A 27,166-nucleotide genomic window follows, 5' to 3' on the forward strand; every position below is an offset into this window, starting at 1 on the left:
ATTGGGGTGATCCTGTCGAACCTGTATGCAAACTTCGTCATATCGGGAATGAAGATGTACCGATACTTGAAGTCATCCGGGCAGATGCACCCAGCCCCCGTGGTGATTCGAATCATTCGAGACATGATACACCTAGCCACGCGCATGGTCCAAGCCCGACGTGAGGCGAACGGACCAGCCGCAGCTGGTCGCGGGGTGCATCATTGCGAGGTTGAATACCTGGCTGCCGCGGCCTTCCGGTTCGTGCTGGGACGCAAGCAAGCCCGATACGCGCGGGTGTTGGGCTGGCTGGATGTCATTCTCCGAGAGAGCCAGCCCAATTCCCAGACCCAGGCCTGGCAGCTGGGGCAGGTGGTGCAAACCGGCAATGCGACATATGGCGGCTGGAAGTTCTAGAGAGGAGAGACTAGAGACAGCAGATGACCGAGAGTGGGAGGCTAGACCCCCTTGCTGAATGTAGACAGGCTGGGAAAGAAGATGCCGATGAGCAAGAGTCCAGACTAGCATAGAGTCTACCTGCAGAGTGCAAGCACAGCAACAACAAGAACCGGGAGCGGGTGATGTAATCTGGATGCGGTGGCCTTGGAAGGATGAGAACGGGCATGACGACAGGATTACTCTGTACTACGTATCGAACTGGAAACAGCACACACAAACACTCCCCGATGCGGGTGGCGTCCGATCTCAAAGCCCACTCAGTTCGGAGTGGAACGGAGGGGGGAAAGTGCACAGAAAAGCCTGATGCAGGATTTGTAGCCAATGAATCTTACGGTATAGGGTGCAAAGGGCAGGACAGTTCCTGAGATTCGATCAAGAAAGCTGGTTCCGAACGATTTAGTGTCGTGGGGTGGAGGCAGAGACCGAGGAAGTTTTTCTGGCTGCGATCGGGCACTTACCGCGACCGTAAGGAAGTAAGTAACTAAGTATGGACGGTGTACCCAGTACGGAGTAGTTTAGGTACCCTCACTAACTACTACGCCCTAATCAGTTAGCACCCATTTCATCTAATGAGCAGCTAGTATTGCTTGTGACTAAGGGAGAACTCCAGTCCGGAGACCCGCGGCTCGTCGGCCGGGCAAAAAAACAAAGACGGGCAGGGCAGCACACATAGCACGGATCTGGTGGCCATGGACAACGGAGAATTGGATCAGGGGGTGAGAGATCTAAAGGGAGGATCCTGAAGGGAGAGGAGGAAGAGAACCTTGGAAAAGGGGGAGGCAAAATAGTTGGGCGGGTGTGGTTGCCCATCAACGGTAAATTGTCAACAAAAAGGAATGAAGTTCCATACAAGTCTTTCCAAGTTCATGAGGATTTATCCAGGGTATAGACTAGCTACTAGTATCTAGTGACTGTGTGCAGCTCTCAGTTCTCTCCGTCTCTCTTCTTGTTTTTTTTTTTTTTTTTTTTTTTTTTTTTTCCTCCTGGGCAATTAATAACCGGGTGGAAACCCAGTTAGTATCAGCCTTCATTTCGGCTGTGGCGGTGCGGGTAATGCTTTAGTAAACTTGCAAACCAACACTATACCACTCCGAGGTGACTTACCCACGACTACTTCGACTAATTGGATTGAACTGGACTAACGGGACTAACTGGAACCGTTTCCTGGTGAGAAGAATATCCACCCTCATTTCACGGTCATTATCGTCCCTCCATTAATCCGTGCGCTGTTCGAGGCAGACATCCTTCTGGAAGAGACAGCCAATGATCGCCAGTCCATCGCCATCTAGTGCCTCCAGTGGGATTGGCCAGGCCTTGTCCAGAACTGCCGTCTGGTTGCTCGTTTGCAGCCAGCTTCTCTCTCTCTCTCTCTGCTGGTCTGATTGCATCCATCCTTTGTACCAACTACTACTAGTACGTAGTATTACTGTATCCCCATCCTAATCTTATCCCCATCTCCATCCCATCCCATCCCATCCCATCCCATCCCCCTTCTCCTCCTCCTCCTCCTCCTCCTCCTCTTCTTCTTCCTTCTCTTCTGTTTTCATTCATCCTCCTCCACCTTCTTTTTCCCCATTCATTCCACCTCCCAAAATATCACTCGCTCTTCTTTTCTCTCTCATCCTCATACTACTTTCGTTTCCTTTTCTTTTTTCTTAATATCTCCCTACATTCCAGTCTTTCGCTTTAGTCTAGTCTAGTCTATCGTTTCCCAACCCATCTCCTCCTCCGCGCTGCTTGTCTCATCTGCCTCTTGTCTCGGTTTTTGTCGGGGATCGTTTCATCTCTCTCCGTCCCCTTCCCCCTTCGGCTCCGGCCCCCAAATGCACTGCTCGCTGCACGATTAACTCCTGAATCCCTTGAGTGCATAGTAAGAGGAGGACAAGAATAATACGAAACAAATTGGAAAAGAAAAACAGCCTCGCCCCCGACCATCTTCTGATCCGCCACTTGTTCTGCCGCTTCCATTGCATGCAGCATCTTGCTTGGGGTTCTTCCGTCACACACCTATTGATTAATACCATCCGGAGATCATCCCACCTCTTCACCCTCGTCTTTCGTTCGATAACGGCTTATTTTCTTTGTCTTTAATTCGCGACCCCATCGGACGTGTTTACATCGTCTTCCTTCTCGTCCTGGTATACGCAGCTGCTAGAGGTTCATCCCCTGAGGTTCTTCCCTTGCTCTGATCTGGGAAGAGTCTCGACTCTGCAGCTTTCCCGCCGAAATGACAACCGTTTGTACGACCACCCCGAATTCCCCTCCTGACCTCTCCGGGTCCAAGTCCTCCAAGTCTTCCTCCTTTCGTTCCTCCTCGCAACACTCCGGCCCCGAAGCCATCTTCACTGATATCTCCAATTTCGAAGAAGTGGACCTCCAGGATGATGTGCATGTCTCCTACACCAAGGGTGCAACCCCGTACGTCCAAAATGCTGGAATCTCACGAGCTTCAGCGGCCATCATGCAGAAATCGGCGGTTGCGACAACACGCGATCTGACCGCCACGAAAACAAAGACACCCTACCCTACCGCAAAGCAGGTCAATGGCACCTTGGCTCAGCCGGGCCGTGGTCCTAAGCACCGCCCCGGCAATCAGCGGGATCCAGCCTCCACCAAGCAATCCGCCCTCCAAGTCACGAAGCCTCATCGTTCGCGTTCCTCCTCCCCACTGCGATCGACATCGAGCTTGAGCTCGTCGCCGTCTACACACAGCCTGTCCCTGACCCCCGTCAATACCCACACCCTCAACCGGAAACCCTCGTGGCAGCGACCGCGCAAAACCGTGCAGGATTTGGAGGATGAATACCATGACTCTGATGAAGAATTACCCGAGGATGCGAGTCTGTGGAATGTTCCCATCTCCCCGCGGCCGGTGCAGGATCGAGCGCCGTCCCGGGCCTCCAGCCCCAACGGTCGCAGTCCAGGTCCTCGACCCCTACCGCTGTCGCATTCGGTTTCTGATGTCACTGTGCCCCGGTCGCCTTCCGGTTCGCGATCTCCCACGACCCGCAACAATCGTTCCAGCTCTGCAGGGCCTGAGCGCGGCCAGATCTCGCCCCGCAACCCGCGAGCATACTCGTACAACAACATGATGTCGGATTTGTCGGAAGAAGCCAAGATCATTACGGAAGCTTTGGAGTTCCACGCCGATGAGCGCCAGCGCCAGCGGGGAGAGCGCCTGCAAAGCGGGCTGTCCTCTCTCCGCTCGAGCGAGGAGTCCAAGCGTGGGTCCAAGAGCACCATTGAGCTGCCCCCGTTGCAGAAATCCAACATCATGATTGATCCGTTACCTCCCAGCAAGGAGAAGGAGAAGGTTCTGACGCGGACGCGGCCCAGCTGGCTGCCTCCGAAGGACCAGAAGGAGGAGAAGCGGCATTTGAAGGAATACAAGCGGATGATGGCGCAGGCCAAGGAAGCAGGTATGTGACTTGTCTCGTTGGGCATCTTCGACGACTGACCATTCTAGATAAACGCCGTGCAGCGAAGGCTGCTTCCGCGAAATGCGAAAAAGACAACACTCGCGAGACTCTGCAGCAGATCTGGGACGAGTACGTCGACCCGAATTGGGATAATGTCATTAATGAAACCCGCACGCGGGAGTTATGGTGGCGCGGAGTGCCGCCTCGGATCCGGGGCTCGACCTGGCAGCGTGCCATCGGCAATGAGCTGGCTCTCTCCGAGGAAACATACAAAAAGGCCTTGCAGCGCGCCAAGGACGTGCGGGCGCGGCCCGAGGGCGATTCTGGGGAGACCAACAAGCGCATGAGGGATTGGTTCGAGGCGATTGACGCTGATGCGTCCAAGGCGTTCCCTGATCTGAACTTGTTTCAAGTCGGCGGTCCGCTGCGCGAGACGTTGATCGATGTGTTGCAGGCGTACTCTATGTATCGCAGCGACGTGGGCTATGTCAGTGGCTTGCATGTGAGTTCTCTTTCATGCCATCCATGATTCATCACTAACGATTCTAGACCATCGCTGCCCTCCTTGTCCTGCAATTCCCATCGCCATCTTCGGCGTTCCTGGCCATGGCCAACGCGCTCAACCGGCCGCTCCCTGTTGCTTTTCTTACATTGGACCGCGGGGCGATCGGTCGTACATATTCACTGGCGTCTGCGACGCTGAAATACAAATTCCCGCGTTTGATGACGCATCTGCACGAGACGCTCCGACTCAGCGACGAAGAGATCTGGGAGCCGATGTTCCGGTCGCTGCTGACGAACGGGCTGGACTTGGAGCGTCTCAGCCGGGTCTGGGACTGCTGGGTGTTTGAAGGAGACCGGATCATGATCCGGGCGGCCGTTGCGATCCTCGGATGCTTGCAGCCCCAGCTGTTTGGGTACACCAAGCCGGACGACCAGAGTCGCAAGGCGGTGCAGGACATACTCAGCTGGGGACCGCGACAGGGGGGGACTCGGACGCAGGAGCGACACAGTGCCCCGGCCGCGACAGGGTTCGGAGGGGGGCAGCTGGCGTCTGGCATGGGCGACTACTGGATGTTGGGCTCGGCGGGTGACGAGGACGGATTTATGCATGAAGTGCGCGAGGCAGGCAAGGTGCGGTGATGCTGCTGCTGCTGCTGCTGCTGCTGCTGCTGTCTCGCAGTCACTATTTAGATAATTATCTTCTTTTTCTTCGATGAACATATTACTATGGCAGGGTAAGTCGCTGGTCGGTGATTTGATGGACTGGATGGTGTATGATATTGCAGTTTGATAGACACAGCTATTATACAGCTCAGCTTACCTAGAATGATGCATGCATGCAGATAGTAGACAAAGTAACTACAGTACTAGTTCTGGTTCAATTCAATTTCGTCCCGCGGTTCAACCAGCCCCATATTTGGTCTGGATTGTCATGCGCGGGGTAGTAGGTAGTCTAGCTGTGGTAGAGAAATCTAAAGAATGGGATTGGCGATGGAAATCCCTCATCTACATCGGTTGGGACTGGCGGTGACGGTAGGATGCTTGTGACCCTTGCTTGATGCTGTGCAGGTGGCAGGAGCAGGTACAGTTAGTTTCTGTCTGATAACTTAGCTATCTGTATGTTGTACGACATACATGGTGGTAGTAGTAGTTGTAGTAGTCTGGCAGTCTACGTAAGTGGTGATGAGATGTCATTATACCCTATCTACTCTCTTACGCAGTAAGAAAGATACAACTGTAGTTTACAGCCATGAAGTAAGTGGTTGATGGTGTGAAGTGAGTAAGGTGAGTGAGTGATCCTTCGCGCGGCGAGGGATTAAGTTGGACGTGCTGGGACCACACATACACATTTACGTTTACTAACTACTAGCTACTTTAGTTAAGGGTTGTCTGTCAGGAGGTAGAACCAGAACCACTGCTCTCCGCACTCTCTGACTGATCGACAATTGCCGCATACTTTGTAGGTAGTACTGGTAGTAGGAGAGGTATATACATGATGGTCCCCTGTTACTACTTCACTTCTAGTTTACCCTACTCTATACTAAGCAGGGAGAGAAAATGCCATCAACAATAGCAATCGCCAGAAACTACCTGTGTTTCAAACTCCCTTTCTCGGAGTACTCGTTCTCGTTTCCTTCGGTTCCTTTTTCATGGCATGCACAGACACATACACATACACATACCACTGCTATTCTCTCAGAAGCAGACACAGATTCAACCACCATATCAGAAGAGAGCCCTCTCCTCCCTCACCATCATCACCACCAACAACAAAATACACCTCAATCCCTCAAAGAAAAATACGGCACCTGCACCACCATCCTCCACTACGGCACATCCAGCTCCGTTCGTCTTTACACCAACACCAACACCACCACCAACAAGAAAAAGACATCCAAAAAACTGCACGTCCTCAAAACCCTCCGCCCAACCCCCTCTGCCACAAAACAAACCCTAAAATCCACCCTCGAGTCCCTCCTCTCGTCCACCCTCTACCATCCACATCTCCTGCACACAATTGATATCATCCCCAACTCTCGTGGAGAAACGTGTCTGGTAAGTGAGTACTGCGAACTAGGTGATTTGGGGACGTATATCTCCTCTTCTTCTTCCCATGGGGATAGTGTTATGGGTGTTAGAGAAGCAGATAAGATTCTATATCAGATAATGAGCGCAGTGGGGTTCTTGCATGAGATGGGGGTCGTGCATGGGTGTGTTTGCGTGGAGAATGTTTTTCTCTCCCACTCTTACTATTCTGATGGGGTATGTGTCAAGTTGGGGGATTTGGGGGATGCGAGGGTGTTGGATTCTCAACTCTCTCATGACCATGTTGGGGTGAAAGATGGTGATGGTGGTGATGGGTACTACGCTGCATGGAAAGAGGATGTATATCCCCTTGTTAGGGGATTATCGATGGGGATAGGGAAGTTTGAGAAGTTGGAGGGAAGATGTGATAGGAGGAAGAGGGTTAATCCTTATGCTGCGCCGGAGGTACTTCATCCTTCTTCTTCTCACTCTTCGGCTTACTCTTCGGCTTACTCTTCGGCTTACTCTTCGGCCTATCGTCGACGTGGGTATGAAACTTCCAGTGGGATAGTAGGGGATGCCCGGGCTGTGGATATCTGGGCAGTCGGGATCATATACCTTGTCCTGAGACTGGGGAGGGTTCTCTGGCGGAGTGCGAGTGAGGAGGAGGATGGACGGTATGCGGAGTATCTTGCTGGGAGGAAGAGGAGGGAGGGGTATGGGGTTATTGAGGGGTTGGGAGGGGTGAGATTATCCTTTCTTCATCATTTTCTTGTTGATGTCTGGGTATATGGCTAATGTGTGAGACAGGCACAATGCAGAAACGTGGTATACGCGATGCTAAACCCCGATGCCAATCGACGGATCAAAGCATCTGAAGTGATGAGATCGGAGTGGATGTATAACCTTGATGTACATCAATAACATACTTTCATCATATTCACATTCACACATAATAATACACTAAACCGTCCCAGCAGCCAACACATACCCCCCATCCACGACGACCGTCTGCCCATTCAAATACTGATTCGTACTAACAAACAGCACCGCACTAGCCATATCCTCATCCTTCCCCGGTCTCGCCGCCGGCACCTTACCCTCATACTTCTCCTTCGCCAACTGACTCTTCTGCATCTCATCACTCTCGCCCGCCGTCATCTCACTCGGAAACACCCCCGGCGCAATATTATTAACCCTAATCCTCAACCCACTATCGGCCACCTCATGCGCCAACATCTTGGTCAAATGAATCGCCGCCGCCTTACTAGCATTATACGCGAAATGATGCTGCGACACCTTCACAATCCCCGAGATACTGGTAATATTCACCACAGTACTACTCCACCCCTTCTCCCTCTCGGACCCCTTCTGCAACAACGGCAAGAAAGCCGTCGTGGTGAAATACAACTGCATGACATTCGTCCGGTAGGTATCTTCCCACTCGCTCATTGGGGTCGCATCATCGAACAGCGATTGCTTCAGTTCCGTGGCGTCGCTGGGTTCCGTGTTATCCGTGCTGCTGCTGATTCCGGCGTTGTTGATCAGGATGGAGAGGTGGGATTCGCGCGATTCTATCTCCTTCACTAGTTTGCTGATGGATTCTTTGGAGGTGATGTCTGACACGATTGGGATGATCTCCCCGCTTATGTTCTTGTTGTAGAGGCTCGCTACCCGGTCGAGTTTCTCTTGTGTTCGGCCCGTGATGTACACTTTTGCCCCGTTGGTCGCCAGTGCTTGGGTGGCCATTAGACCGATGCCGGAGCCGCCGCCGGTGATTAGGGCCACTGTTGCTCTTATTAGCTTGCTGTTGTGGTAGAGATGGAGGTGGGGTATGTGGGGATACCTTTGCCCTTCACGCCGAAGAGATTCTCCAGCTTGAAGTTCTCGTTGCTCGCAGAGGCCATTTTGTGGAGGTTGGATTGGGGTCTGCTGGTTGTGTTTGAGAAGTGGTGTTTCTGTGTGGAATGTAGTGGTGTAGAGTTGAGGTAGATGCCCGTGTTATAAATGGCTGGTCGGATAGTATTACTAGTGTGGATTGCGTGGGTAGGACGTAGTAGAGCAGCACGAAGGAATTGACGTTGTAACATGATGAAGTGGTGTCTAGTCTAGGGTTGAATCCGGTTTATATGTGCCACTTTGCATGGAGATAGGGATAGTGATGGTGGTGATGATGCTGGTGGAGATCATCAGTATGACGTGAGTTGAGTATGAAGTAATGGTGGTCCAGCCATGGTTGCAGCCGCAGTGGTCATAATGAGTTAACAGGTAACAGTTAGCACCATTCCGAGAATGCATTGGCTTTAAATTACACTTAAAGTGGTTACTGTAATTTATACTAATCAATAATGCTAAGTACGTGGTAGGGCTACAACTTCGCTCTAATTCCCTCCTCCGCCGGTACCACCTCCACCATCATCTTGCCCGTATTCACTCCATTATACAAATCCACCAGACTCTTCGGTGCCGACTCCAACCCCCCCTTGACAATATGCTCCTTGCGCTTGATCTTGCCCTGCGTCAACCACTTGACCAGATCCTGCAACGCATCCGGGTACTGCTTGGCGTAGTCGAACACGATGTAGCCCTGCATTTTGACTCGTTGCGACTGTCACCGTTAGCACTCCCAAGCAAATAGCAGGAAATCTGGGAAGGGATGGTATACTTACAATAACCTGCATAATATTGGCCGGCCCCTTCGGCTTCGCCACATTATACTGGCTAATCGCACCACAAATAACGAACCTAGCAAACTGCGCCGCCCGGCCCAAACACGCATCCAGAATCTCCCCACCCACATTATCAAAGTAAACATCAATATACTCCGGCGTAGCCTCCTTGAGCTGCTTCTTCCAATCCTCATCCTTGTAATTAATCGCCACATCAAACCCCAACTCCCTCACCAAAAACTCACACTTATCCTTACTCCCCGCAATCCCAACCACCCTCTTCGCTCCTTGAATCTTCGCAATCTGGCCAGCAACCATGCCCGTCGCACCAGCCGCCCCAGACACAACCACCGTATCGCCAGCCTTCGGCTTACCCACATCCATCATCCCGAAATACGCCGTCAGACCCGTCATCCCCAGCACGGACATCGCATCCGTGGGCTTGCACCCCTCCGGCACGGAGATCTTCTGCGCCTCTTTGGCGCCTAGAACAGCATACTCCTGCCATCCCGAGTAGGCAATCACCCAGTCGCCGACTTGGTATTGGGATGTCAGACTGCTACCGACGGAGAGCACCTGCGCGATGCTTTGGCCGCGCATGATGCTGCCGATTTTCACGGGCGCAATGTACGACCGTTTGGCTGTGAGCCATTGGCGCATGGCGGGCTCGAGGGCGAGGTAGTGGATGCGGACGAGGACTTTGTCATCCGGGACATTGTTCCTGTCGTTGGTGATGGTGGTGGTCTTCAGGTTGAAGGTGCCGCTTGTTACGGATGGGTCGATGGCGGCTGTGGGGGCCTTGACGTAGATGAGTTGGCGGTTTGTGAGGGTCATTTTGATGCCTGATTCAATGAATAGTAATTAACTGTATAGTGAATGGAAATAGTAGAATGGTTAAGTGAAGGGGATCCGGCTGAAAGTCCATCTTTTTGCCGTTGACCCTGAGCCCGTCCTGAACCTCGGCTCGTTCGCTTCCACACTAGGCCTTCGCTCTGTTTGTAGTAACTCCTCCGTGTGTCCCCGCGGCTGAGCTTCTCTCCTTGATGGGCTTCGGCTCGGAGTTATTGTGTTGGCTTTTTGATTAATCGGGTTGCCTACAATTTGTGATATTTTTTTTGTAGGGTATGGTTTTAGGGATTTCACAGTTAGTCTTTGGTTTCTGCATCTGCTGCATGTTTTTATGTCATGACATCATTGTTGTGTTCTGCAGGCTTATCGATAAGATATCACGTGATAGTATATTGGGATGTGTTGAAGTTGAATAGAATCATCAGCATCAATTAAACCCATTTGTGGCATTCACTGGGACTGGTCTGAGCCATTTAGATTCACTGCAAAATGCACGTCCATGGCAGTGATGCCGTGTCTGAACCATGGTATGTCCTGCCTGACGTCACCCGCTGATCGATGATGTCGAAGGCTTCAACCCTCTCCCTCGCCTCCTTATATAAGATGAAGACAGACAGTGGGGAATGAATACTACCTAACATCATCATCATCATCATCAACAACATATAACAAATCAAACCTACTAATTGAAATATCACCATGAGCAGTACTCAGCCTCCCTACTATTCTTCCACCTTCGGTGAACCCAACCAGAACCCCAGCGCAACTACTGCAACTGGGACTCAAGTTGGCAGCGGCATCACCAGCACCGGTCAAGCAAATACCGGCCCTGCGCGCACCACTGCCGGACCGCATCAATCTGATCTCGCCAACAAGGCCGACCCCCGCGTCGATAGCGATCTGAACAACCGCGCTCAGTACGCCCCTGGCGCGACAACCACCGGCAACGTACATCCCCAGGCGACCCAGAACGTATCGAACCCTCAAAGCTCCACCGCGGGTCCTCACAAGTCCTCCCTGCTCAATAAGCTCGACCCCCGCGTCAACAGCAAGACGGGCGAGATGTCTTCCAAGTCGACGAACGCAACCGGCTCTGGAGCCATGCGTGAACCTACCGACACCACCGGCGGAGCCGCTTACCAGCAACCGAACCAAGCGGCTACCGCTGCCGGAGGCGCTGCCTCAAGCGCAGCTGGCTACAACACGGCCCCGGTCTCGGGATCGCAAACCACCAGCGGAGTGGGATATCAACCGACGCAATCATCCGGGAGCACATATGGCACCCAATCCAAGTCGGCTGCTGCCGGGGAATCTGTTGGCGGCGGTGTGAAGTCCGCTGCTGCAGGAATCCATGTAAGTCCCGACCATCAGTCGAGTCTAGCCAGGCACTCATCCGTAGTGGCCGCGGGCTATCCGACACTAATGAGCGGCTGATGCTAACCTGAAACACAGGGAGCGGGGGAGTCATTGCGAGGCGGGCTCACAGCTGCGGTCGACAAGGCCTTTGGGCACGAAGAAGGGGCCGCCAAAAACTCGGCCATTGCTCAAGAAGGGGAGCGAGAGATTCAATCGGGAAATTTTAGCAGAACCCAGCGGTGATTTGGAACACCATGGTCTTTTGGCAATGGGATGAACCCCGCCTTTTTTGTTAATGAGATACGAATACGCCATATGCTAGTGCTTTTTTTAGTGTAAATTATGAATATGATGTGTACCATGACGCGGAGTTTCCTTTGTTGCGCAAAGGTCGGTTGGACCTAAAGATGGCTCTAAATTAGCACGTAGCAACCCGGGTTGGATGAGTGGACGGATGCCAGTTAGCGTCGGGATAGCCACATTCCGGCGTGCTGGCATGCGGAGGCTGGGAGGATACTTAGTTGTGCTAATCTTTATTGTGGTTGAGATTCAAGCGAGGGACAGGTGGTAGGCCAATGATGGAGAGAGTAAACAACACAGTCCAGACTACTTTCTGACTGTACTTAGTCGACAGTGATAAGTAGTAAATGAACAATTGTCTGTTGTGGTGTGGCAATAAACCCGCTGACTGTCAGCTGATTGGCGCCTGAGGTGCTCCATCTGGATCTTCTTCTTGATTTTCCCCTCAAATCATCTTCTCTCTCATTTGTTCTGTGCTTCGGCTGCCCGCCAACCGAACCAAGCTACTTACTATGACGATATGCAGCTACTTTTACTCGGTTCGGTGATGTGATGCGATGGTTATGCTATTGCCTGGGGCATGATCTCATTGCAATATTATCGCCAATGGTCTGATTGTGTGCAGTATCTACATGCGAGAATGCCATCTACGGAACTCGAGAATGAACCCATGGACCGTGTGGCTCTTCACGGATGCTCTCCGATGCCTCTCCACCCAATCTCTTGCTGAATCTCTCCCCTTCCTGAACTAACTCACAGCCCTCCCAATGCTCTGCTGAAGCCCAAGCTGACCTCAGCTCCGCTCCGAGACAGCAAATCCTCCTGGTGATCAGCCACTGGCTTAACCTCCAGCCAAGCATCCCACTAACGCTCAGCTATGCTGAACTATCCGGCACTATCCATGGTCGGATCCCAAGAATAACCCCGTCGCGCGAGTACAGCCTTTCCTAGTTTCACCTACACTATTGCTTGGAAGCTGGAAATAATCGTCGCGACTGACAGGAAGCTTCTTCCGGAACGCCCGGAGGCTGTGCGGTGGAACCTCTCTTTCTCTGACTTTTTTGGCCCTCTTGCTTAGTTTTTCCATTCTTCTCCTCCCCTGCTAGTCATGGTTTTGCTTTTCTCCCTTCCTTCGATGGTACCTGTCCATTTCTTCTTATTATTATTATCTTGTCTTCCGGCCCACGCTCTCTCGCGTCCCCATTCTTGCCATGACTCCATGCGCTTGATTTGCTGATCGCCTCCAGCACGCTCCAGTCTCGCCCCTATGGAGCCACCCTAACGCGAATACGAATGCTCCATCGCAGACATTCAAACCGTTAGTTTAGTGCGCTACTCCATAGTAACCCATCCATCTATCCACTCTGACATGTGATGGATCCTAATTGAACTGCCCTCTCTAGTCTGTCTCAGCCTTTCTCTTCCCATCTATTCTTATCTTCCCTCATCACTCGATTTTTAAACTCTCTCCCTGCATGGGTCATACATAATCTCACCTCTTTCTCCCCTCTCCGCCCACCTTAACCATGGCGATTCCGATTCCTGCACATCCGGCGGGGGCCAATGGTCAGGTCCCCGTCATTGCACACTCCTCGCCAGCTGCGGAGCCCTCGCCCACCTTCACCGTCAATTCGAGTTCCGACAGCGAGGATCCGAATCTCCCGGACGCCGTCCGCGAAGATGAAGCCAATGAAGTCGTCGGAGTTAGCATGAGTCGCGCCCAGAGCCGTATGAAGGCGCGCCTCACGCCTGCGGAAGAGAAAACCCGTATGATGGAACGGCAAAGTAGCTACTTCGACACAATCCCGGATACGCCGGAACCGGAGGGTCTTTTTGCATCTGAAATTACCGACGAACCAGAAGCTTTGCCTGAAGAACCGGCTGCTAAGCCGGGTGATGCTCAAGCCTCTTCAGCGGACTTGGCGGCGCCACAGCGTGACAGCGCCCGGGGATCCAAAGACAGTCAGCGAACCAGCTTCACCCGTTCGATCTTGAAATCCGGACTGCCCCTTCGACCCAGGGCATGGTCCGGCGACTCTTTGACGAATATACGCTTGAAGAAGTTCCTGCCAGATCTATTGACTAAACGATCATCGCTTTCTTTCCGACCCGGCTCGTCATCGCAAGTCCGGGCTCGCAGTCAGACCCTAAAGCCCGTGTCGAAGCTGGCATTGGAACAAGAAAAAGACGAATCAGCGCTGCAGTCCCGGCGGAAATCGTTCTCCGATCCTGAATCCAGAGATAGCCCCGAGGAGCAAGTCTCTGAACTCGATCCTCTCGGGGGTGCCACGACCGCTAGACACTCTTATGCGCGAAGGCCCAGCACAACAGGCCGCCCACCTTCTCTCCTACGGAGATCATCTTCAGACCAGTCTTTATACCTGAGAGCTTCGTCAACCGCATCGTCGCTCGAACAGCGTCCCCGTTATGAGCATATCCATTCGCAAGTCAACAGCCGGTTCAAGGCGATCAAGGACAGCCTCCAGGATTCCAGCAGTCGGCTACTCAGTATGCCCACGCTGCACCTGCAAGACTTCCGAAGTGATTGGGGCTATAAGCCATTTCTGTCCGATGTCACTAATCGCAGGGGCCACACCTACGCCACGCCAGAGCAGCCGCCTGCTGCTCGGGAGATGCCGGGTGATGATTCGATCCCACCTCGGGCCCGTTCTCCACGGACCAGTATTAGTGCACAGTACCCCAATTTGACTGAGGCCATGGCCGAAATGACCGGTGATGTCGTGATCCTGGGAGGCTATCGAGGCTCAGTCTTGCGGTCCGCCAAACCGCCGCAACGCCAACTGTGGGTTCCGATGAAAGTCGGCCTGAATCTTCGCAAGGTGGATCTGGAGGTGGGCTTAAACCCGGAAGATGAGGAACGCATGGAAGAAACCATCATTCCGTCCGGCGTGTTGTCCCATGTTGGCCCAGTCGACATCTGCCGCCGGCTGATGAAACGCCTTCAAAAGTGCCCGAACGCCGTCAATGGTGACCTCCGAGTCCACGATTATGGCTACGACTGGCGGTTGAGTCCGCATTTACTTGCTAAGCGATTAGTCAAGTTTCTCGAAGGCTTGCCCTGTAACTCCCCAGACGTTCCCCGCGAAAAGCGCGGGGCCTATGTCATCGCCCACAGTTTGGGCGGCCTCATCACACGGCATGCCGTTAATCAGCGACCGGATCTCTTCGCAGGAGTCCTCTATGCGGGCGTCCCGCAGCACTGTGTCAACATCTTGGGCCCTCTCCGTAATGGAGACGATGTGCTGCTTAGTTCCCGCGTCCTTACAGCTCAGGTGAACTTCACCTTCCGTACCAGCTTCGCCCTCCTTCCAGAGGACGGACACTGCTTCATCAACAAGCGCACGAGGGAAGAGTACCGTGTGGACTTTTTCTCGGCCCAGGCGTGGGACGACTATCGGCTCTCTCCTTGTATCAATCCAGCCCTTCCACTACCAAACAGCAGAGGCTTCAAGGACAACCTCCCTCTTCTCGGAAAGCGCATCTCCACCGTCCTAGGCAGCAAGGATAGTCTATCCTCGACGGATGATGCCAATGGCGAGCAAGCATCACACAATCACACCCAGAACCCTAACGAAACAGCAAATCCCTCCAATGAGTCCACCAGAAAATATGCACCGGTCTCTGCCCCGAACCTGGAGAGCGCGGTAGGACCAACCTCCAATTTCAAGGGCTCAGCCAATACCAAGGCTACCACAACCACGACCATACCCCGTGCAACAGCCGTGACTTATCTAGAGCGCACGCTCGCAGAGGTCCTTCGGTTCAAGCAAGAGCTTGCATTCAACTCCTCGCATCAGTCTCAAAACGAATACCCACCCTTTGCCGTGCTATACGGCAAGTCCGTGCCCACCGTCTACGGCGCTCGCGTCGAATCGCGCGAGCGCATCCCATACCAAGACGCCTACGACGATCTGGCGTTCGCCGCCGGCGACGGCGTCTGTCTTGCCTCCGCGGCCATGCTGCCGCCGGGATACCGGATCATCAAGGGTGGATTGGTTAAGAGCGACCGTGGCCATGTCGGACTTCTAGGCGACCTAGAAGGCGTGGGTCAGTGTCTTCTGGCGTTAGTCAGAGGCCGACAAGAGGGTGTTGGACTGGGAGGTGATTCTTCCCAGCAACAATCATCATCTTCGTCATGATTCATCATCCTCAAATCTCTCATTTTCTCTCCCCTCCCAACAAGACAACATGCATACATACATATGGTCATTGTTATTCCCGCCTATACATACTAGAAACGATACCCCTATCATTATAAATATTGTTCGCACTGCATTATCCTGTTTATGACGACTATGAAATGAATAATGAAACAATATTCATATGGTATATACAAACAGTGTATTGATATGTCGGTGGTTTTGAAGCTGAAACAGCAACCCATTTATCATCACCATGTTCATACAATATCCATGACTAGATTTAGTCTGTATATTATATCATCTACAATTTAAAGAGCTGTTCTGTTCATGGCTATCTTCAATCGCTTTAGAAACGATATTCCTTTCTAATTTACCCTCTTCGAGTATAATGGTACTAGTACTATTATATATATCGCCGGTCTACAGATAGTAATACTATGAGCATATGATTAATAGGTAGTAACACTACTCCCTAGTAGGAATGTCTGAATCTCAATTGACAATTCAAGCTGAGTATAGTACTATCCAGCGCATACAGATCGTGAGTTTCCTTCAAGGAGATACTACTAGTAGTAGTAAGTAATACATTGAACTTAGCACATCGAAACCTGCTAGTCCCAAGAGAGGTATGCAGGTATGCCAGTCAATACTATGATCATCCTTGACAGTATCCGAGAATTAGTAGTATGGATCCTCGGGATCCTGCAGGATTGAATGTGCGGGGTCTGAGATTATCTGATAGGTTCTATCCTTCTTCTTCTTTCTCAGCAACCATCCAATTCTGAAATCATCTACTACCAACCTACCCTTCTATAATATCTCATCGATAGATATATCCCCACACCGATCATACATCAGACCCATGAAAAAAAGACATCAACTCTAATCAATGAACCGTATCTCATGAACTCGATTATACCCGTCTGTCTAACCATCTAGAATGCCGATAATATTTTGATCATAAGAAAAGAGAAGAAAAAACATATAATGCGAAAGAAGAGAAGAAGCGCGCCCTATACATGACAAGAGAAAAAAATTGCAAAACAACGAAAATTGACTTCAAGCTTAACCCGTTCTCGAGTTGGCGATGTTCAGGACCAGAATATCTGTTGCGCCAACCTTGGTCAGGTCGTCCATGACCGTCGCGATCTTCTTCTTCTCGACCATCGAGCTGACGGCAACCCAGCCGTCTTCTTCCAGGGCGGTCACCGTGGGTGCGCGCTTGCCGGGGGTGATCTTGGAGGCGGTGGCCAGTTCTCCGCGGGGGATGTTGTACTGGCACAGGACGTATTTTTGGGCGGCTGCAGAGAGGAGAAGAGTCAATAGGACTGGTCGGGTTATACAAAGAAATAGATGGTAGGAACTTACTGATGACACCGCGAATACGGGAAGCGATCAGGTCAACCAGAGGGTTCTGGGTCTTCTTGGACTTGACCAGGACGGAGATGGTCTCGACGACGGTGTCGATGGCCTTGAGACCAGCGGCCTTCATGGTCTCACCGGACTCTGTAGACATTGGTTAGTTGCTGACTGGCATGATAATGCTACGAATGAGGATCATTGATCATACCAACAAGATCGACGATGCCGTCAGCAACACCCAGAGCGCAAGCAGCCTCAACACTGCCGCCGACGTACTTGATCTTAGTGCTGAGCTCGCTCTTGTCAGCATCACTCTTGCCCTCGAGCTTGGCAAAGAACGCCTCAGTGAGAGCAGTGAAGCTGGTGACGATGTTGCGACCAATCAGCTGCTTGGCCTCAGTGATGTCGCCCTTCTCCGGGACCTGCACCTGGAGCTTGCAGCCGCCGAAGCCAAGGTCCATGACCTCCTCCACGTTGGAGACTTCGCCGCGGGGCAGCAGCGCATCGTGTTCGGCGATCTGGTCGCGACCGGTGATACCGAGATCAACACGGCCTTCACCGACGAAGGTGGGGATATCTGCGGCGGGAAGGAAGATGAGGGCGATGGGAAGGTTCTTGACCAGAGCGATGTCCAGGCGGGTTTCGCGACGGAACTGGATGTCGCAGCCGGCCAGGAGGTCCAGCGTAGCTTGTTGGAGACGGCCCTCTGTTCAGGCAAGACAGGCGTTAGTCCGGTGCTTGATTTAGGGGCCATTGGTGGGTTGGGCAATTTGGGGGTGCTTTGCGGTCAGGGAGTGAGTCATGGCGGGAACTTGCTTTTGGGGACAGCAAAGAGCAGTCTTCCTTCGAGGCTATAGGAGATATGTTAGTAATGATATATGTATAGAGCGAATAGCATGCTGTGATCGTGGGGTTCAAAGCTTGCTACGGGGCAATTGACTCACTGGTTGACGAGATCCATACTGACGATCAACGGCGCGGGGTAATCCGGCGAGGAATTGGAGATGACAGGGAAGAAAAGAAAGGGAGCAATTGAAGAATTAGATATAGATCCAAGATCTAAGAGACTGTCGAATATCCTAAAAGGGGTATTGCGAACAGAAAAACAAGAGTTAAGCAGGAGTCAGAGGGAGTGAGAGGAAGAGAGGGGAATAAGCAGCGTAGCGGAAGAGGAAGAAGATGCCGCAGAAAAGAGTCTGAAATCCCGTCATCGGAGGGGCCCGCATTGCACAGATACCTCAGGCCAGCAAGATTCAGGGTTACTTGCTGCCTGACACTTCTGCCTCATATATCAGGCTACAAGAGAAAGTCGATTACCTCATCACCGGCCTGACATTCCAGCTTTAGTTGACTGCCTGACGGCTCAGGCCACATTAGCCCTGAGCCCTCGCCTTTAGCCCAAAACAGAAACCCAACCCACACAAGCCGCAAATCCATCGATTTTCACGAACGGCTTCAACTTCTGCCAACCCCCCCAAAACGCCATCTTCACGCATCCCGTCAGTCCTTCGCTGTCGTCAAGCCCAACTCCAAGATGGATTCCGCCAAGCAGCCCGCTAAGCTCGTCAAGGTCACCCGTGTCCTCGGCCGTACCGGTACGTCGTGAATTTCTCAATTTATCGAATTTCGATGCCTTTCGCCTGGGATATATACAAATTGCGGTGTTTCCGCGACGGCGTGTGGATGGCACATATGGCTTGAGAGAAGATTCTAACGAGCATTTCAATATATAGGATCCCGTGGTGGTGTCACCCAGGTCCGCGTCGAGTTCATGGACGACACTTCCCGCAGCATCATCCGTAACGTCAAGGGCCCAGGTATGCGATTTCTCCGTTGATTACAATTGATGATATACATTTCCTACGGCTATGGTGGTGGCGCTGGTTGGACCGATTCGAATTATTTCCCCACGAAGAGAAAGAAGAATCCCGCGAGAAGAATGGCAAAGAGTGAAAAGAAAAAGTGCGCACGCATCGGAAATCAACAACACCCACGATTCTATCAGCGAACAGTACGAATCTCCGAACCCAACACAACGCACGCAGGAACTGAAGAGGGGGAAAAGAAGGACAAGCAGTATCGCGGGATAATCTCAACTCCACGGGGAAAGAAATATCGCATTCAGTCCATCCAGCCAACCAACCAATCAACCAGTCGCTCCATCATCTTCAAACCCAACCCATATATGGCACACACCAAGCTAACCAAACCCTTTCTTCGTCGCAAACAGTCAAGGTCGACGACATCCTCTGCCTGCTCGAGTCCGAACGCGAGGCCCGCCGTCTCCGTTAATTTCCTTTACCAACAACTCCGAGTTTTCGTCAACATCTTTTTCCCTCTCGAGGCTATGTACCCTTGCTTGCGTTGGAAATGATTATTCTGGGAGGTCTGGTCGGGAAGGCAAAAAAAGAAGAACTATCTTATCTTATGGGCTGATGCGGCATCCGGGTTGTTATGGCTTCGTTTGACAAAAATTCTTTTGTTGTTTTTTCTTCTTTTCTTCTTATCATTCCTGTTGTGTGTCCAGAACTCATAACTTTCCTACAACTGGACTTCATATAGAGCGAAAGTGAGAGAGAGAGAAACAAGAGAAGAAAAAAACGAGGCTATCAACCTGAAATACAAAAAACGAAGGAAAAAAATTTGAAATCCCCACGGGCGCGAGGTGATCTTCTATTCATCAAGTCTCTGTCTAGATTACCCCCTTATTTCTTCTTAATTTTTCTCCCTCGTGTTGTATGCACGATGCACTCGAATCGGATGGACCTTTATGTGAACTTGCTCGGTTTGGATCTTAGGTGGTATTATGGGAATAAGGTCTGCGGGGACATTATACCTTGTGTCGGTGTCTCGTGAGTGAGTCCTGGCTTACGATTCACATGTCCATTCTGCCTCTTACCCATCGTAGATATCACTGCCCTACATGTAGAAGCTGAATGAAACAGCGTTGTGGAGACCCCGCTTATCACGAGTCTTTGATTGATATTCATAAATCTACGTCTAAAGCCTAACACTTTTGATCATGCAACGCCGCCAATACGCTCATCTCGATAGAAAGCAATAACAACACATCAATATGCTTATTACAGCTGCTCGGCGCTGCTGATGAGGCGCTCAATCATATTTCCATCCTTGGTGCCTTCCATGACCTCTCCGACGGCCGTCACAAGACCAGCCAGTTTCCGCCGGCGGATTTTCTCCTCCAATTCTTTACTCTTCTGCCGGGCTTGGTCCAGCAATGGCCCTGGCAGGTTTGCTAACCGCGCGACGTTCAGCCCGTAGCTGCGGTGTGCCACGCCCTCACCTACTTCGTAGAGGAATGTGATCTCTTCGTCTGTTCCGGTACCTGATTCGGTAAACCGCATGTGCACGTTGCGTAGTTCGTGGTCTGCGAAGGTATGGACCATTGAAGAGAGGTGTTGATAATGGGTGATGAAAAGCGTAAGGCTTCGAATCGACCGTACCATGTAGTCAAGCACAGCTTGTGCAATTGCAACACCATCATGCGTGGACGTGCCCCGGCCCAGTTCATCCAGAATGACAAGTGACCGTGGAGTCGCCTGCTTGAGGATGTCTGCGGTCTCGGAAAGCTCGACCATGAAGGTAGACTCGCCAGCTAGCATGTTGTCGAAAGCACCCATGCGTGTGAATACAGCGTCCAACATACCAAGCTTGGCCGACTGCGCGGGAACATAAGAACCTATTTGCCCCATGATGGCGATGAGCGCTACTTGTCGTACATAACTGGACTTTCCGCCCATGTTGGGTCCGGTGACCAGAAGAGCGCGTGTCTTGTCGCTGTCCAAGTCGATGTCGTTTGGCACATAACTGTCCAACAGTAACTGCTCGACCATTGGGTGACGTCCCTGGTCCACTTGGATGCACGTATGGTCCGTATATTCGGGCTTCACGTAACCCGGTTGACTAGCTATAGTCGCCAGAGCTATCAAGCAGTCAAGCGTGGCCAATGCCTGCACACTATCCCGGAAGGGCTGGTATTTAGTTGCTATATCAGCGAGAAGGGATATAAACGCCTTGTCACACGCCGCGGCCAACGCTTCTTTGTGCTGGTCACGCTGTCGCATGAGCTGAATGACTTCCGGCGTATGAAACCTTGATACTTTCTTGGTGCCGCTCACTTTCACCCATGATGCAGGCACACGTTTAATGGAAGCCGAGCTGTTCTCGACTTCAATCAAATAATCAATTCCCGCAACAGACTTGTATTCGACCGTCTTCTTCCCGAGCTTCTGGCCAGCAACAGAGCGATGCTCCTCTAGCTCGTGTTCAACACTTGCAATGCCGAGCTTTTGGTCACTGATGTCTTCTGTCTCTTCGGTTTCGCGAAAGAAGGCATACTTATCATCCCTCTTCGCAGCATGCAAATTAATCTTGTCAAGAAAAGCTATAACGTCTTCCAGGATCGCCGGGAGACAAGTGATCGCTTCATTAATGGCAGCAGACGCAAAACCGGTATCCGCAGGTGACTTCACGTCAGAGAATTCTTGCGCAATCATTTGCATCGTCTGCAAAACGGTGAGGAGTTCCGGTCGAGTACACTGGTTGTCTTGTTAGTCTTTATTCAGGTGATAAAAGGTAGAGACGGAGAACTAACCTTGCCGTAATAGATCCGGATCAAGCTCTTTTCCAAGTCGCTCTTAACCTTTCCAAGCAACCCCTTGAGCCGCTCTACCATTACCGTCTTTTCTGGATTTTTCAGCTCTTCAACGGCGTTCACCCTCTCTTCCAGCCTCGACTTATCTAGCAGAGGACGTCCTACCCATTTCCGGAGCATGCGCTGTCCAAACCGCGTTTGTGTCCGATCAAGCGTCCAGAAGAGACTGCCCTTAGTCGTATGGTCCGTTTGATTTTGGTAGATCTCGAGGCTCATCAGAGTGTTCCCATTCAGAAGCATGTGTGATCTGGAAGAAAAGTGTTGGAAGTATTTGGTCAACTCGAAAACATATTCCAAGCCGTATTCTTTCATGTGCTCAATCATGCACGAAAGGCAAATAGTCACTTGCTCTGGTAGATTGAGCACCTTCTGAAGTAGGCTACTCGCCTGTGCATCATCTGCAGCACTGGCCGTCTTCATCTTTCCTGCGTAAAAGCTGGAGACATGGCTGTGTGACTCCGCGGCGGCAGTCTTCGACTTGGGCACTCTTTCCACGCGGGTCTTGTCCCCGAAGACGTTCAACTTGCTGCCGGAGAGATGCTGGACGAGCTTCTCAGTAGCCTTGGAAAGCTCGCCAACAATTAAAAGCTCGCATGGTGCAATATGCAACAACCTCGTTTCGATTTCGCTCCTCATGAATCCGTCTTCGAAATCGTCATAAACAATATCTCCTGTAGCCGGCTGGACAGCTACAATCCCCACTTGAACCTTCTCATCATTGCCCCAGTCCTTTGCATTTGTCTCGGTAATGCACAGCAAGTAGCCGGTTGCTGGTGAGGCGCCACCAGATGCTGCAGGCATAGACCCTTCTAAGCCTTCCGCATCGTCGATATAGGTACCCTTGGTGTACAAGTTCGTGAGTTTGCGCACGAAAGGCGCATTGCGGTTATCGCCCGCTGCTTTCAGAGCAGCAGTCTCGATTTGTCTCACCACGCCGACCTTATGACCTGCGGCAACGAGGCGCTTTACATGAACGTGTAATCTGTGAACCGGTATGCTAGCGGAGGCGAAACGATCGAGGTGTGCTTCAGAAGGATCTAGATATGACAAGACCTACGTTAGGCACGATTCACCAATAAAGCAGGAGATGGAAAGGAGGCAACGGAACCATACTTACGTTCGTCAAATCTTAGTTTTCCAGGGATACAGACTATAGACAATTCCTTTGCGGCGACTCTCGCATCTTCACCAAAGAATCGGAACTTGTAGCCGACTTCAACTACTAGGACGGTATCCATATGCTTGCGCTTGATGTCGATGACCTGCTTCTCCATTGGAGTGAGCTTGCTTCCGCCTTTCTTTGCAGCAGCCTTGCCCTTGGCAGGAGGTGGTGCTGCTTCCTCCTCATCTTCGGCCTCAGCCCCCTCCTCGGGTGTAGCTTCGCTGATAGCATTTCTACCAATGCCAATGAGGCAGTCCGCACCACCCAATTTCCGAACGAACTTCTGGTGTAACGCTTCTCTCTCCTTCTGTCTTTGTCTAGCCTCAAGTTCACCTGCCGCCTGCGGCCCTTCCGCTCCGGTGTTCACCGCAGGTGAGCTGCTGAATTTGAATATCTCAGTCCTCTGGCTACTAGTCAACGCCGGTGGTCGCTCTGTAGTGGATGTTGACTTCGGAACCTCTTCTTTGCTTGCGGGGTGAAGGCCGTTTGTTCTAGCTCTTTTAGGGGCCGGTGCCACTATGTCATCCTCCTCATCATCGGTCAGGGCGGTATCTTTCTTTGGCGCTCGTTCCTCATTGTCCGCTTCCTCGGGGGTTGTGGCTGGGTTTTTCTCTTCAACGACATTGACTGGAGCAGGTTGAGCTGTTTGTGGTTTCTTCGTGAAGAAACTCGCGAGGGTTGACTGCTTCCGCTTCACTCCCGGTGACGAAGAAGTCTGTGATGAGGGAAGAGGCATTTTCTCCGTGTGGTCGAAACCACTGACTGTCGCCGAGACAAATTATCTTAGCAACACCGAGGGGAAAGGGTTCGCGGTGGCGGTAGCGCCTGCTGGTCGCGCCCTAGAGTCCGATAACAGCCTAGGACCTTAGTATTGATATATAAGACATCAATCAAATCGCATTAAACGATATCCGGAGCCAAAGCATTCGCCTTAGCGTCAAATGCGTATCCGCGGGTCGGCGACCTTGACGCGTGGAGGAGCTCCGTCACGCCCGTCACGCGTAGTTCCCCTTAATTGCACTTGAAGATGATATAATCTTTATGCCTGAGGCAGAAACGGCCACTGAACTACTTCTTTCTGGACGAAGTACACACTTTCTCTCTCCTCGTCCCCCTGTCTTTCTCTTGGTGTAAGCATGACGTTGTTGGAGTTATTATACATGATAACATACTAGTATACAGTGTCAAGGGGCGTCGTCCGACAGTCAATGTATAGCGGCTACCATTGAGTTTGACCCCAATGCAGTACTAACCACCCAAGTATTCATACCACGTAACGGGAGTGCTTGTATATTAGGCAATGCGAAGCAAGCTACAAAGCCATGTCAGCTTTGGTTCCGAAGTCGACTAAAATTGTGCAGGTGCCATATAAAGATATAGTTTGACCCGCAGAAACCGAACTCTACTCAGGCCACACAGACGAGGACCAGAACTTAGAACGAGCTCCCGTCCAGGTAAAGTCGGCCAAACTCGCTTTCATCAACGTCCGAAATTGTGGACTCGGGTGAGCCAAGCTGTGTTTCATACTGGTTGTTCGATCTAAGTTCTGGTTTTGGAGTATACATTGGACCATCGTCAGCGGGCAACCCAGAGAGTGAAACGGCCAAAGGGTTGAACGAATATCCAGTGGGGCTTTCCTGGTTATCGAACGATCTGAAGCCGACTGGTCGAGAATCTCCAAAAAAGTACTGCGGTGGGTAACAGATTCCGCTGGTCAAATGCTCCGTGAGGGAAGGGGACTGCCAGTCCATCAGAGGATCAATGCGGCCACGAACATCCAGGAGTGGTTCAATGTTCTCCTTGCCCATGGTCAAATCATGCGCTCGTCCAGCCACTGCGGTAGATTGGTCACCAAATGATAGTGGATAAGCATCATGATGAAGTGTGAAATCCTTGAGGAGGTATAGAGGATGAGAGGGAGCCGACGCCACAGCATGAGTTCCACCGCCATGGTTATGATCCGTAGAACCAGCATTACACTGACTTGGTCTATCATGAAAGACGGTAAATCCAGTGCGAGGTTTTAGCTTTGTCCCTCTGAAAGATAATTCAAATTCGTCCATGTCATCCCCGCGACTGCCATGTCGATGCAGCCGCTGAGGCCCTAGGGATCCCTTGGGGATTTGTGTATCTCTTCCTCTTGTATCTCTATCCACCAGTTTCTCAATGCGCTTGGTAGTCCTTCTGGTTCGTTTCCTATTTTGCCCACTTTGGATATTAGGATCAACTTGGGAGAGAACTCTTTTGGGGCGATTTACTCGACGTTTGGGAACGGGCGTCTCCCCTTTGAGGGGGCTACTATCCTCAACATTACCTGAGATCACACGCTGCTTCCGTAAAATTCCGGTAGGGGAAAAGACAAGCTCTGTTGGCTCCACACAAAGGGACGTCTTTTCCATGAGCTTCAAGATGCTTTCGTCCTTCTTCTGATTGCGTCTGCGTCTCATCTGTTCGGTAGCCGAGTCAAATATATCCATTCCAGGCCACAGCACACCCTTCAGTCTGGCTATCTCATCTGCTCTTTCCTTCTCCATCTCATTGATGGTGGGAAAATAAATGCTGTCAGTTTCATTATCGTCGACAAATGGATCGCAGCTGTACTGGTCGGATGGCTGAGGAGCCACGTCTGCTTCGTTATCCGATGCCTTCGCCCAGTACAATGCGGTTTGCACCGGGACGTCCTCGTCATCCACCCTTTGCAGTGGTTCTTGCTTCCAGGGGCTGCAAAGAGCCTGTGATGTCTTTGTCGGTGAGGTTACTGGAGCCAGCGAGTGGTCTTCCAGTCCAGGGTAAGTATGCGTGAGATTATAGGACGGGTCACTAGAAGCGGCATTGGCTGAAGAGTATGGCGTGTTCGTGTCCTCAGTCTCAGGTTCCGCAATGACATACGAATGAGAGAGACGCGGGTCCAGATAATCAGGCAGTGGGTTCTGGAATGAAGGACTTGCAGTGGATACTGGCACTGTAGCATTATCAGTCTCGCTCTCCGTATATGACTTCTCGTGTATCTTTTTCTTGCGGGCTTCTTTCGAGGACATCCGATCCGAAAGCAACTTGGCCAAGTTGTTTCTCTTATACCATCTGTCATATTCATGTAGCAAGGCTACTGCTTGCTGCTCTTGATGACTGCGTACTTGAAGTTTAAAATAATGGGACAAGTGAGCCTTTGACGAGATATGGGTAAGCAAGTGCGATACATCGCTGAATGTGGGCCGCTTTGGGCAGATATTGCACAAAAGTGCAGCTGCATCCATTTCGGAAAGTGGTGTAATAGGGACCGGCTCCTGATTTTGGAAAAGATATCGAAGGAAACAACAAGGAGGACTTTCTATCAACAACAGATGTGATAAGCCGGCCTCGGAAGGAGAGGATGAGAAGCTCCAGAAGAAAAGGCGTTACAGGAAGATGGGGGACCTGCCCGGCTGACTTTCTCACTGTTATTCCACAATTGGAGAAAGAGCTACCAAGACCAGCTTCCTCCAGGCAGGCAGGTATCAATACAGACAGGGTAGCAAATACAGTAGGCCAATCGATTGCTCATAGTTGACACTCAGACCAATTGCAAAACCTCTATTTTGGGAATTTCAATGGGTGACACCAATGCAAAATCAATGAAATACTATAATTTGACCAGTACTAGGTAGTAGTTACCACAGTAGTTTCGTTTATGTGGGTAGGTAGAACACAATACTTCAGCATAGACACGGGAAACGTATCTATGTATGATACACAGTCCGATTATCAATCACACAATTCATCATTTCGGTGCAACCAGTGTGAGAGGCATTACCGTAAGCCAATTTAGCATTCTATCTATATTCTATAAACTAGTACGTCTGAAGACTGGAATACCAGGTGAGCCAAACAACTTACTAAGTTACTAGTACTAAGTAGAGTAGTAGTACCGCTTGTCGAACTACACACTACTACTTACCAATACTGAGTGACACTATAAATATATCTTGTCCGTTCTGGGGGCCCGAGTTTTACTACTGGGATTTTGAAAACGTGTGTTCTTAGTATATATATATAATCAACTAGCAGTAAGGAAAGGACCACGAATCGACCAACGTCTCAGTAAAGATAAACGTTAGCTACATGGCTAGTAGACGTTATGATGGCCATAGCCTTTGAGTAGTTGCAGACGAAACGGACGGCATGCGTTTAGCATCTGGCAATATAAAGAAGCATTGGGTGAGTTACGGCTACGATGCAGACACTAATCACTTCGAGACTATCAGTTA

The 27,166-nt window shown here is 51.2% G+C and overlaps 9 protein-coding genes across 9 annotated transcripts; 4 read left to right on the forward strand and 5 right to left on the reverse strand.

The window, feature by feature from the left end:
* Positions 1-2,665: 2,665 nt before the first annotated feature.
* BO87DRAFT_390562 (putative TBC domain protein) lies at positions 2,666-7,230 on the forward strand (the record flags this gene model as incomplete). The annotated part of the gene is made up of 12 exons (XM_025624938.1): positions 2,666-3,857; positions 3,905-4,359; positions 4,407-4,991; positions 5,052-5,095; positions 5,232-5,304; positions 5,339-5,393; positions 5,506-5,533; positions 5,582-5,615; positions 5,740-5,760; positions 5,886-6,416; positions 6,525-7,063; positions 7,197-7,230. 12 exons carry the CDS (start codon positions 2,666-2,668, stop codon positions 7,228-7,230), a joined length of 3,591 nt encoding a protein of 1,196 aa, XP_025475485.1.
* Positions 7,231-7,343: 113 nt separating this feature from the next.
* BO87DRAFT_380158 (SDR family NAD(P)-dependent oxidoreductase) lies at positions 7,344-8,442 on the reverse strand. Its single transcript, XM_025624233.1, has 2 exons — positions 8,233-8,442; positions 7,344-8,173 (listed from the first exon to the last, which is right to left on the reverse strand). Exons 1-2 carry the CDS (start codon positions 8,291-8,293, stop codon positions 7,350-7,352), a joined length of 885 nt encoding a protein of 294 aa, XP_025475486.1. The 5' UTR covers positions 8,294-8,442; the 3' UTR covers positions 7,344-7,349.
* Positions 8,443-8,714: 272 nt separating this feature from the next.
* Positions 8,715-9,959, reverse strand: BO87DRAFT_367904 (NADP-dependent oxidoreductase). Its single transcript, XM_025621913.1, has 2 exons — positions 9,056-9,959; positions 8,715-8,994 (listed from the first exon to the last, which is right to left on the reverse strand). The coding sequence occupies exons 1-2, from the start codon at positions 9,887-9,889 to the stop codon at positions 8,755-8,757; spliced, it is 1,074 nt and encodes a 357-aa protein (XP_025475487.1). The 5' UTR covers positions 9,890-9,959; the 3' UTR covers positions 8,715-8,754.
* A 579-nt stretch (positions 9,960-10,538) lies between these two features.
* On the forward strand, positions 10,539-11,625 carry dprC. Its single transcript, XM_025624234.1, has 2 exons — positions 10,539-11,257; positions 11,357-11,625. Exons 1-2 carry the CDS (start codon positions 10,604-10,606, stop codon positions 11,501-11,503), a joined length of 801 nt encoding a protein of 266 aa, XP_025475488.1. The 5' UTR covers positions 10,539-10,603; the 3' UTR covers positions 11,504-11,625.
* A 1,090-nt stretch (positions 11,626-12,715) lies between these two features.
* Positions 12,716-15,797, forward strand: BO87DRAFT_170497 (uncharacterized protein). Its single transcript, XM_025618339.1, has 2 exons — positions 12,716-12,887; positions 12,964-15,797. Exon 2 carries the CDS (start codon positions 13,087-13,089, stop codon positions 15,718-15,720), a length of 2,634 nt encoding a protein of 877 aa, XP_025475489.1. The 5' UTR covers positions 12,716-12,887; positions 12,964-13,086; the 3' UTR covers positions 15,721-15,797.
* An 847-nt stretch (positions 15,798-16,644) lies between these two features.
* On the reverse strand, positions 16,645-18,244 carry BO87DRAFT_380164 (ATP phosphoribosyltransferase). The gene is made up of 5 exons (XM_025624235.1): positions 18,030-18,244; positions 17,902-17,936; positions 17,294-17,791; positions 17,092-17,229; positions 16,645-17,024 (listed from the first exon to the last, which is right to left on the reverse strand). The coding sequence occupies exons 1-5, from the start codon at positions 18,044-18,046 to the stop codon at positions 16,789-16,791; spliced, it is 924 nt and encodes a 307-aa protein (XP_025475490.1). The 5' UTR covers positions 18,047-18,244; the 3' UTR covers positions 16,645-16,788.
* A 375-nt stretch (positions 18,245-18,619) lies between these two features.
* Positions 18,620-19,443, forward strand: BO87DRAFT_462631 (40S ribosomal protein eS28; the record flags this gene model as incomplete). The annotated part of the gene is made up of 3 exons (XM_025629181.1): positions 18,620-18,680; positions 18,819-18,902; positions 19,316-19,443. 3 exons carry the CDS (start codon positions 18,620-18,622, stop codon positions 19,375-19,377), a joined length of 207 nt encoding a protein of 68 aa, XP_025475491.1. The 3' UTR covers positions 19,378-19,443.
* Positions 19,444-20,062: 619 nt separating this feature from the next.
* On the reverse strand, positions 20,063-23,881 carry msh3 (mismatch repair protein MSH3). Its single transcript, XM_025629182.1, has 3 exons — positions 22,878-23,881; positions 21,701-22,797; positions 20,063-21,644 (listed from the first exon to the last, which is right to left on the reverse strand). Exons 1-3 carry the CDS (start codon positions 23,656-23,658, stop codon positions 20,169-20,171), a joined length of 3,354 nt encoding a protein of 1,117 aa, XP_025475492.1. The 5' UTR covers positions 23,659-23,881; the 3' UTR covers positions 20,063-20,168.
* Positions 23,882-24,355: 474 nt separating this feature from the next.
* BO87DRAFT_462633 (uncharacterized protein) lies at positions 24,356-25,960 on the reverse strand (the record flags this gene model as incomplete). Its single annotated transcript, XM_025629183.1, has 1 exon — positions 24,356-25,960. The coding sequence occupies one exon, from the start codon at positions 25,958-25,960 to the stop codon at positions 24,356-24,358; it is 1,605 nt and encodes a 534-aa protein (XP_025475493.1).
* Positions 25,961-27,166: the final 1,206 nt, after the last annotated feature.

Source organism: Aspergillus neoniger (genome assembly GCF_003184625.1).
Source record: "Aspergillus neoniger CBS 115656 unplaced genomic scaffold BO87scaffold_41, whole genome shotgun sequence".
Taxonomy (NCBI): Eukaryota; Fungi; Ascomycota; class Eurotiomycetes; order Eurotiales; family Aspergillaceae; genus Aspergillus; species Aspergillus neoniger.

Coding starts and splice junctions, on each gene's coding strand:
- BO87DRAFT_380158 (XM_025624233.1), bottom strand. CDS start 8,293: ATGGCCTCTGCGAGCAACGAGAACTTCAAGCTGGAGAATCTCTTCGGC. Junction 8,174..8,232: donor CTTCGGCGTGAAGGGCAAAG/GTATCCCCACAT, acceptor TAAGAGCAACAG/TGGCCCTAATCACCGGCGGC.
- BO87DRAFT_367904 (XM_025621913.1), bottom strand. CDS start 9,889: ATGACCCTCACAAACCGCCAACTCATCTACGTCAAGGCCCCCACAGCC. Junction 8,995..9,055: donor CCAATATTATGCAGGTTATT/GTAAGTATACCA, acceptor TAACGGTGACAG/TCGCAACGAGTCAAAATGCA.
- BO87DRAFT_380164 (XM_025624235.1), bottom strand. Junction 17,792..17,901: donor GCTCTTTGCTGTCCCCAAAA/GCAAGTTCCCGC, acceptor TTGCCTGAACAG/AGGGCCGTCTCCAACAAGCT. Junction 17,230..17,293: donor CGGCATCGTCGATCTTGTTG/GTATGATCAATG, acceptor CAATGTCTACAG/AGTCCGGTGAGACCATGAAG.
- BO87DRAFT_170497 (XM_025618339.1), top strand. CDS start 13,087: ATGGCGATTCCGATTCCTGCACATCCGGCGGGGGCCAATGGTCAGGTC.
- msh3 (XM_025629182.1), bottom strand. CDS start 23,658: ATGCCTCTTCCCTCATCACAGACTTCTTCGTCACCGGGAGTGAAGCGG. Junction 22,798..22,877: donor AAAACTAAGATTTGACGAAC/GTAAGTATGGTT, acceptor TGTCATATCTAG/ATCCTTCTGAAGCACACCTC. Junction 21,645..21,700: donor TCCGGATCTATTACGGCAAG/GTTAGTTCTCCG, acceptor CAAGACAACCAG/TGTACTCGACCGGAACTCCT.
- dprC (XM_025624234.1), top strand. CDS start 10,604: ATGAGCAGTACTCAGCCTCCCTACTATTCTTCCACCTTCGGTGAACCC. Junction 11,258..11,356: donor CCGCTGCTGCAGGAATCCAT/GTAAGTCCCGAC, acceptor CCTGAAACACAG/GGAGCGGGGGAGTCATTGCG.